Source organism: Propithecus coquereli, unplaced genomic scaffold (assembly GCF_000956105.1).
Source record: "Propithecus coquereli isolate 6110/MARCELLA unplaced genomic scaffold, Pcoq_1.0 Scaffold323, whole genome shotgun sequence".
NCBI lineage: Eukaryota > Metazoa > Chordata > Mammalia > Primates > Indriidae > Propithecus > Propithecus coquereli.
The window spans coordinates 2,260,625-2,271,082 of NW_012148875.1; the positions used below are offsets into that span (position 1 = coordinate 2,260,625).

Below are 10,458 nucleotides of genomic sequence, written 5' to 3' on the forward strand. Positions count from 1 at the left end.
ATGGTGATGGCTTGCAGGGTCATAAACAAAAGAAGGCACATAGGACTTCAACAACTTTCATCATTCGCAGAAACAGGAAGAACTTTCCTAGGCCCAGTAAAATCATCCAAATTTATTATAGATGAAGAATGTCATGAAAGTGTATTAATCAGTTCAACAGTAAGGCTTCTTGAAAATTTGGATTTAACCAGTGCAGTGGGACAACTTCTCAATGAAGCAGTTCAAGCACAAAATAACACATACAGAACTGGAACCAGTACTCTTTTGTTCCTTGTTGGTGCATGGAGCAGTGCAGTTGAAGAATGTCTTCATCTGGGTGTCCCCATTTCCATAATAGTGTCAGTAATGTCAGAAGGTTTGAACTTCTGTAGTGAAGAAGTAGTTTCCCTTCAAGTACCTGTCCACAATATATTTGACCATATGGGCAACACATTTTCTGGACTTGAAACATGTAGTGTCAGTTTGTGTCCTTTTCTACAAGTCCCTTCAGATACTGGTTTGATACAGGAAGAGCATGATCTCAAAGATGTTGCCTCTCAATCTCTGACCATTCACAGTCTTTCTGGGGGACCTGTTAAATCACCTAAATTCTTCAAATATCAGTCTAAGGTTGAAACAGATAAAAACACATCACAAACTCAGAAGAACAGTCTGCTTGCAGATACCTGCTGCAGAAAGTCAATACTAATCCACAGTAGGCATTTTAATAGAAAAGATACTAAAGAATGGATAAGCAAACAGGATGGATTTCTTGAATATGGTACAGCTACTCCCAAAACTTACAGATGTAATGATTTGGTAGAATTGGCAGTAGGCTTGAGTCACGGAGATCACAGCAGCATGAAATTAGTAGAAGAAGCAGTACGGCTGCAATATCAAAATGCATATATGAAACAAGTTAACTGTATGATGCCATTTACGTTTGACATTTCAAAGATCTTCACTTGCTGTCTACCAGGTTTACCTGAAAGTTTTTCTTGTGTTTGTCCAGGATATATCACTGTTGTATCAATATCTAGTACTGCTCTGATTAAGGAATTGCAGAATCAGCCTGTCCAGTTAGTTCTCATAGAGGGTGATCTCACGGAGAATTATCGCCACCTGGGATTTCAAAAGTCTGCAAATATTAAAACAGTATTAGATACCGTGAAGCTTCAAGAAGACAGCTCGGAAGAACTGTGGACAAATCATGTATTACAGGTATTAATCCAGTTCAATGTGAACCTTGTCCTGGTACAAGGAAATGTGTCTGAACACTTAATTGAAAAATGCATACACAATAAGCGGTTGGTAATTGGGTCAGTGAATGGCAGTGCTATGCAGGCTTTTGCAGAGGCTACGGGAGCAGTACAGGTGGCCTACATTACACAAGTGAATAAAGACTGTGTGGGCAATGGGGTCTATGTGACCTTCTGGAGAAGCAATCCTTTGGATGTTGTAGATAGGAACAACAGAATACCAATCTTGTTAAAAACAGAAGGAATTAATTTGGTTACAGCAGTGCTCACTAACCCAGTCACTGCACAGATGCAAGCCAAAGAAGACAGGTTCTGGAGTTGTGCCTATCGTTTGTATTATGCTCTGAAAGAGGAAAAGGTGTTTCTTGGAGGCGGTGCAGTTGAATTTTTGTGTCTTAGTCATCTTCAAATTCTTGTGGAGCAATATCTGAAAAAAGGAAACCATGCTTCTTCGGGGCAGCTTCATAATACCTCCTCTTGGCTGGCTCCATCTCTGGCTATATACAGACCAACTGTGCTTAAATTCCTGGCAAATGGATGGCAGAAATACCTTTCAACTCTCATGTATAACACTGCCAATTACTCATCAGAATTTGAAGCCAACACGTTCATTCAACATCATCTACAAAATGCTACAGAGTCTGGCTCTCCTTCATCATACATCTTGAATGAATATAGTAAAATAAATAGTGGAATTTTTACTTCAGGCATTTCAGATAAACTGGAGCAGATTCCAAGAGTTTATGACATTGTTACACCAAAGATTGAGGCATGGCGCCGAGCATTGGATTTAGTACTGATAGTACTTCAGACAGACAGTGAAATTATTACTGGACTTGGACACACACAGATAAATTCACAGACATCAGAAGGTTTTTTATTTTTGTAGTATTGTTGACTGAGTCTTTGGAAAACAATTTCTTGTACTATATCATGGTAATAAATTTACTAATAGCCAAATCATGGTGCCTCAAATGCTAGCTGTTACTAAGAAGGGTCTGAGATTTTACCTTACTTAAAGCTAACAAGTTAGCCTGTTACTGTTTCATGAGGTGCTACAGAATATACAAGACACCTAGGTCTGAGACAAAGGACTTTTATTATTCACAGCAAAAGCTGTAGCCAGAGCTTCATGTTGGTTTTATTCAGTTCCTCATTTCTCTGGGTCCCCCAGAAGTAACACAAAAGGCCAGTGGTGGAAGCCTGCACACAGTGGATTGTGCTGTAGGAGAGGAACACTGCGCTTGGGATGGGCACTACTTTTTTTTTTTTTTTGAGACAGAGTCTCATTCTGTTGCCCAGGCTAGAGTGAGTGCTGTGGCATCAGCCTAGCTCACAGCAACCTCAAACTCCTGGGCTCAAGCGATCCTCCTGCCTCAGCCTCCTGAGTAGCTGGGACTACAGGTACGCGCCACCATGCCCGGCTAATTTTTTCTATATATTTTTAGTTGTCCAGATAATTTCTTTCTATTTTTAGTAGAAATGGGGTCTCGCTCTTACTCAGGCTGGTTTCGAACTCCTGAGCTCAAACAATCCATCCGCCTCAGCCTCCCAGAGTGCTAGGATTACAGGCGTGAGCCACTGCACCCGGCCTAGTCACTACTTTTATAGTAAGCAAAGCAATCCTGCTCTTTGTCCAAGGGTAAGATCATACTTAAAAATTGCTTGGTGTAAACACAAGCCTGGAACATGGGCCAGGTAAAGATCAACCAAGTCCCTGCATTCATGGACATGCTTCAGTAAGTATGCAGGGACACTCAGAGCCCGCAGTGGATCACCTCTTCCAACAGTCCACTCCTCACCCTTGTATGTTCTTGGCCAAACTTGAATTTTCACATGACTGTGCCACTCTTATCAGCTACTCTGTTTAATCTGACAATCAGGTTGTTTAGTCAGTACCAAATCCATTCAATTTGTCTTATATAGCAATGAATTAAGGCTACTGTCAATCGACACTGAATAGCAAGATGAAGTCAACTGCAGTATTGACCTCAGTCCTGTCATCCAAGGTCTTAAATTCGATCAGCTGTAAGTTTCAAGGAGGAACCAGTAGGTCTTTTTATTAGGCAGCCAGAATGTAGTCAGAGACCAATTTATTATTTGTTATGACCCATGCGAGGGAGCTTTGACTTGCTGATCTGTGGTGTCAAGGGCAATAATTATGGGGGCAATAGCTGGGCCAAAAAGCAAACTCTGTACCCTATGGAGAGACTTTCCATGGTCCATTTTCCCAACATACAAGCACATAACCCCAAAGGGTCCAGGTTACTCTCGTTCAGATTTGATGTCAAACCTGATTTGAATCACCATTATACAGATTTGATAAAGTCACATAAGTAGTTGCAGACTCAACTGCTGTATGTGGTATAATCCAAGGCCACTCAGACATCAAGAGAAGTATATGATCAGTCAAATTGAAACAAGGCCGTGCTGTTCACATGTGGGAGCTGTACATGGTTTCATGTACTACCTCCAATACTGATAGAGTCTTTTTTTTTTTTTTTTTTTGAGACAGAGTCTCACTCTTGCTCGGGCTAAAGTGAGTGCCGTGGCGTCAGCCTAGCTCACAGCAACCTCAAACTCCTGGGCTCAAGCGATCCTCCTGCCTCAGCCTCCCGAGTAGCTGGGACTACAGGCATGCGCCACCATGCCCGGCTAATTTTTTTTTCTATATATTTTTTTAGTTGTCCAATTAATTTCTTTCTAATTTTAGTAGAGACAGGGTCTCGCTCTTGCTCAGGCTGGTTTCGAACTCCTGAGCTCAAACAATCTGCCCGCCTCGGCCTCCCAGAGAGCTAGGATTACAAGCGTGACCACCGCGCCCGGCCTGATAGAGTCTTAATAAGATGTTGGTTCTCCTTTTTGGTGGTGGGGTCAAAGAAACAGCATTGTTTGTTTCATTACCAGGTGGTTTGAATGCTATAAATCTGTCCAAACGGTCTTAAGAAACCTTATTGGCAAACAGGTCCCCAAATTTTGTGTGGGCTTACTAGCCATTCCTACTGGTAGAGATATGATAATAGCACAGTCAGGACCATTGGAAGTGGCTTTTGATTTCAACCACCAGAACATCATCTACAGTTGACCCTTGAACAATGCAGAGGTTAGAGGCACTGACCCCCTGCACTGCTGAAAATCCTCATATAACCTCTGACTCCCCTAAAACTTAACTACTAATAGCCTAACTGTTAACCAGAAGCCTTACCAATATCATAAACAGTCAATTAACACATTTCTTATGTAATATGTGTTATATACTGTATTCTTACAATAAAGCTAGAGAAAAAATGTTATTAAGAAAATCATAAGGAAGAAATTCCGTAACAGAGATATTTATTGTACCAGTTTTCTTTTAAAATGATTACTTAAATGGCCAACCTTTACAAAGGATGACTTTCCTATGTAAAGCATCGACCAATCTAACATTAAAGTCATCCTCTGGAACTTTTCAAAGCCATTAAGTTTAGGGGCAGTTCTTGGCTCACTAGCTCATGCCACTGTTCTACTCTAAAAGGCTCCGTGTAGTGAGGGGAAGGCAATGGGAGCTCAGAGGAGTCCAGGGTCTCTCAGGGTGGCAATGCCTTGATACTGGCATTACATGAAGGGTTTTCAGGATCGTAGCTTTGCAGGCCCCCAAACTGTTTTGTCTGGATAGCAAGAGATAACCAGCAGCAGCAGAACTAACTCCTATTAACCAAGCTCACAGAGAAGATGCTAATTTCATGTTTATATTTGTAACATAACTACCAGATAAACCAGAATATTCATATGAACTGAGCCAAGAATATTCTCTCATGTAGGAAAGTCTCTCTGGGAAGCTAGGAAGATTGTTTGTTGAGGCTGGAATTGAAGCCAAAAGACTCCTCTAATACAACCACTAGTGAGACATCCTCTCTTCAGGAATACCATTAACCAGGAAGGCAAACTCTTTGCTCAGTTCTTCTGTTGTATATTCTTTATTAAGACATTAAGATAATAAGGCACAGCTTTCCTTTTACTCAGTTTTATTTCAGACTTCCCTATGGAGGCTACACCTCATAACCCCTTAAATGATAACAACTTCCTGCTTTAATCTGGGACACATTTTCCCCCCTAAAGTGACATTTTCTAATGACTACATTCACCTATTTCATGATATTTGTTTAACCCCCAAAGCATAATTTTATTTCCTGGAACCAACAGATCATTATCTTCTGTGGACCAACTAAAGGTGTTCCTGCTATGGTTTGAATATTTATCTCCTCCAAAACTCATGTGGAGGAGGTGGAGTCAAGATGGCTGACCAGAGACACCAGCTGCCAGAGCATCTCAATAAGAAGAAGTTTTAGATGAAAGAGAGCAAACAAACAGGCAAACAGAGATTGGGTGTGGATCTGAGGGAAGGGTGCCAGAACCTTCAGGAGACTCCATGAGAAGAAGTTGCAGAGCAGAACAGGAAGAAGCAAGGTATCAGCAGAGATCAACCCCCGAGAGGCTTGGAGTCCAGTAAGAAGGGTAGGTTGGTTTCTCCCTCCCTCACATTTCTGACAGTTGGCAGATTCCCAAGCTGCCAGAGATACTTTCTTCCCCCACAGCAGCCTACTGCTGCCAGCGAGCTGGGAGCCTCTTGTCAACAGGGCACCAGGCTTCCATTCGTCCTGGGATACCTCCTGTCTCCACAGACCTGAGGCACCATATTGCTTTTCTACCCACTGTGCACTTTTGTCCTCCCCAGGGGGCTTCAACTCCTCAGGTTTTGTGTTGCTTGTTCCCACACAGACATTACCCAACTCTGGCCCAGCCACAGGGGTCCAGTGGGTCCTAGGTGATCCGTGTGACTCCAGCGCCTGGACATTCTGGGTGGGCAGCCTCCCAGAGTGAAAGACGGGCACGACCAGAGTGCTAGCTTTCCTCCATCCAGACTCTTTTTCTCCCCTTCCCCTCCCCCACCCACAGCTGCTGAGAGAGACAATTGAGCCCCCACACCAAGGCTTCCACAGAGCGAAGGGCTCAGACCGTTCCTCTTGGGGTCCTGCAGTGGACTGAGAGGGGCTCAGACTGTGAGCTCCCTTCTGCCTGCTGGCCCTCCCTGGTGCGGCTTGCCTGGCAACTCCATCAGACCGGGGCATGCCCTGAGGCAGAGGAACATCAAACCTGCCTGGGCACCCCATGGACAACTTGGGTCCAGCACGATTCTCCCTGCCATGGTCAGGGATTGATCTTCGGGGACCCGGGGACAGGCCCGCAGTCCAGATCCTGTACCTCCAGGTCTTGATCACATTGCTTAGGAGCATGAAGGGGAGATTTGTGAATTAGTCTAGGGAGGTGAGGGAGCCCGCATGGGCAGATTGAGGGGGAGAGTGCAGTGTGGGTCCTAGCTGCAGCATGCTCACAGGGCACCCCTCGTCCCACAGGAGGGCCGTGCTCTCAGTTCAGGCCAGGATCCTGGGCAGGGAACCTCCCGGCCCGCATCACAGTCATGCAGATACTCAGTTGGCTCGAGCTCCTGCCTGGCGGCAGATGCCAGGGAAAACCATGGAGCAGGGAGAGGATGGAGAGGAGTGAGGCCCACTCCATACTACCAGATTATGAATCTCAGGTGGCCACACCTCCACAAGCAGACTTTCTGGGTGGCTGGGGCCATCTCATCCCCTCCTGGTGGCTTTACCGAGAAGCTGGGAGCAGACCTTTGATCCCTGCTAAAACAGATACCTTGCCAGCTTTTGTGGAGCCTCAGGGCAAGCACACCCAACCCAGCCCACCCAGCCACACTCCCCCACCCACCTCAGCTGTGGCAGAGAATAAGGACTCACCTGGAAGTTCCAGGGCCCCACCCACCACCTGGGGCATTTGATTGCTTCTCCTGAGGGACCAGAGCTGGTCACAGGACCCAAAATCAACCTTGCAACTTTTTCCTTCCGGCATGCACTACCTACTGACAGAGAGGTCAGTTTGCACACCCTTTACAACATTTAGTGTCTCAATCATACAGGGTGTGGTTGATTCTCACCCACAAGCACCACCTACAATCTCAGAGATTAAACAAGGCATGCCATTACAATTCATACTGTTAAGAAGACCTTAGGGCTGGGGAAAGAAAAAGGATTTCAAAGACCTCCATCTTCCCTCATCAAAGAGAGACAGGGAATCTACCCACTCACATAGCTTACCACTCCTATAACCTACAAACAACTAGTAACTGAGAAAACCACCACACCAAGGATATCTATAACCAAGCCATCCATCAGGAACCTAGATTGCCATCAAAGTACCCACAAACAGAGCCAAAGGTTCTTAACCAACATATGCTACAAACACACCTGTACAAGTGAGGTGAAGGGAAAAAGCCCTATCTAAACAAAATAAAATCCAAAAATAAGAAGCAACAGCTGCTCCAGATAAGAAGAAATCAGTGAAAGAACTCCAGATGTATGAAGAATCAGGGCAAAAGGTCACCCCCAAAAGGGAACACCAGCTGTCTAGCAATGGATACCAACCAAAATCAGAATATTGAAATGACAGGTAAAGAATTCCAAATATGGATTATAAGTAAGCTCAACAAAATACAAAAGAAAATAGAAAACCAACACAAAGAAACCACAAAAACAATTCAAGAAATGAGTGAAAAATTCACTAAAGAAATCAAATTATTTAAAATAAATCAAATGGAACTTCTGGAAATGAAAAATTCATTCAAGGACATACAAAACACAGTCAAAAGCCCTAAGAATAGACTAGATCAGGCAGAGGAAAGACTCTCAGAGCTTGAAGACAACACCTTCAAATTAAACAAGTCAGAAAGATAAAGAGCAGAGAATTAAGAGGAAGGAACAAAGCCTACAAGAAATATGGGATTATGTAAAGAAGACAAACAAGAATTATAGGCATACCAGAGGGTGAAGAAGAAAACACACAAGGGTTGAGGCAATAATTGAGGAAAACTTCTCCAGTCTTGCTAGAAATTTAGATCCAAGTACAAGAAGCTCAACGAACTCCTGGGAGATTCATCGCCAAGAGGCAATCACCACAACACATAATCATCAGACTAGCCAAAGTTAACACAAAGGAGGAACTCCTGCAAGCCATAAGGCAAAAACATCAGGTAACTTACAAAGGAAAACCCACCAGGCTAAGTGCAGACTTCTCAACTGAGACCTTACAAACCAGAAGGGATTGAGGCCCCATCTTCAGTCTTCTTAAACAGAATAATGGCCAACCTAGAATTTTGTATCCTGCAAAACTAAGTTTCTTATACGAGGGAGAAATAAAGACTTTTTCAGACATGCAAGCACTGAGGGAATTTCTCAAGACCAGACCTGCCCTGCAGGAAGTACTCAGATTTGCATTATACGTCAATCAGCACAGTATAAACAAATAGTATAAAATCACCCAAAAGCTAAAGCTCAGAGCCCATACAAAATAATGGCTCAAGAGGTAAAACAAAGCAATAAGGTTCTACTCAACAGAATGAACAGAAAGGCAACCCACTTATCAATTCTTTCAATAAACGTGAACAGCCTGAATTCCCCTCAAGAGACATATACTGGCTGAGTGGTTAAAAAAACACAAGCCATGTATCTGCTGGCTCCCGGAAACACATATAACCCACAAGGACTCATTCAGACTCAAGGCGAAGGAATAGAAAAAATATTCCATGCAAATGGAAATCAAAAGAAAGCAGGTATAGCCATTCTCAGATAATATAGACTTCAAATCAACAATAGTAAAGAAAGACAAAGATGGTCATTATATAATTGTAAAGGGAATAATTCATCAAGAAGACATAACAATCCTAAATATTTATGCGCCTAACACAGGTGCACCCAGATACATAAAGCAAACCCTACTAAATATAAACAAATGATAAACAGCAAAGTCGTAATTGCTAGGGACTTCAACACCCCACTGACATAACTGGACAGATCCTCCAAGCAAAAAATAAAGAAACACTGGACTTAAATAGGACTCTAGAGCACATGGGCCTAACAGACATTTACAGAACATTCTACCCCAAAACTACTGAATATACATCCTTCTTATCAACACATGGAACATTCTGTAAGATTGATCACATCTTAGGCCACAAAACATATCTCGACAAATTCAAAAAGATAGAAATCATACCATGTGTCTTCTGAGGCCATGGTGGAATAAAATCAGAAATCAATTCCAACAGAAACACTCAATTCTATACAAAGTCATGGAAATTAAACAATCTAGTGCTGAACAATTATTGGGTCAAAAAAGAAATTAATGTGGAAATCAAAAGATTCCTCGAACTAAATGACAAAGGGGACACAAGTTATCAAAATCTGTGGGATTGAATAAAAGCAATCCTAAGGGGAAAATTCATAGCCTTAATGCCAACAACAAAAAGACAAAAAGATCACAAATTGACAATCTAATGAATCATATCAAGGAACTAGAAAAGGAAGAGCAAACCAAACCCAAACCCAGCAGAAGAAAAGAAATAACTAAGGTCAGAGCAGAACTAAATGAAATCAAAAACATCAAAAATAATACAGAAGATTAATGAAACAAAAAGTTGGTTCTTCGAAAAGATAAAATTGATAGACCTCTCACTAGATTAACCAGAAATAGAAAAGAAAGGACCCAAATAAGCTCAATAAGAAATGAAAAAGAAAAAAAAAAAGAAATGAAAAAGGAGATATTACAACTGATGCCACAGAAATATAAAATATCATCTGTGAATACAATAAAAATCTCTGCACATAAGCTCAAAACATTGAGGAAATGGACAAATTCCTAGAAACACACAACCTCCCAAGTCTCAATCAGGAAGAAATAGAACTCCTGAACAGACCAATAATGAGTAACGAAACACACAGTTGCAATTTTGCAAAAATCTAAAAAGTCATGTAGTTATAATAGCTCCAGCCTCGGGAAGATAATGTAGAAAAAACGCACAGAGATATGGATGAGTAAGGAAATACAGCACATCTTTTGTATTATTTTATATGAAACAACCTGAATGCCTAAAATACCAGATATAATCAACTTTAATTCAGCAATCATCTAAAGAAGGATTGTTCAGTATGACGTTTCTATCATAGCCACCATTAAAGTTCACTTCTGGCCTGGCGCAGTGGCTCATGCCTGTAATCCTAGCACTCTGGGAGGCCGAAGCGGGCGGACTGAGCTCAGGAGTTCAAGACCAGCCTGAGCAAGAGCGAGACCCCATCTCTACCAAAAATAGAAAGAAATTATCTGGACAGCTAAA

The 10,458-nt window shown here is 42.3% G+C and overlaps 1 protein-coding gene across 1 annotated transcript; it reads left to right on the forward strand.

Annotated features, from left to right (window-relative positions):
* BBS12 (Bardet-Biedl syndrome 12) lies at positions 1-2,200 on the forward strand. Its single transcript, XM_012650405.1, has one exon. The coding sequence runs from the start codon at positions 1-3 to the stop codon at positions 2,125-2,127; it is 2,127 nt and encodes a 708-aa protein (XP_012505859.1). The 3' UTR covers positions 2,128-2,200.
* The last annotated feature ends 8,258 nt before the right edge of the window (positions 2,201-10,458 follow it).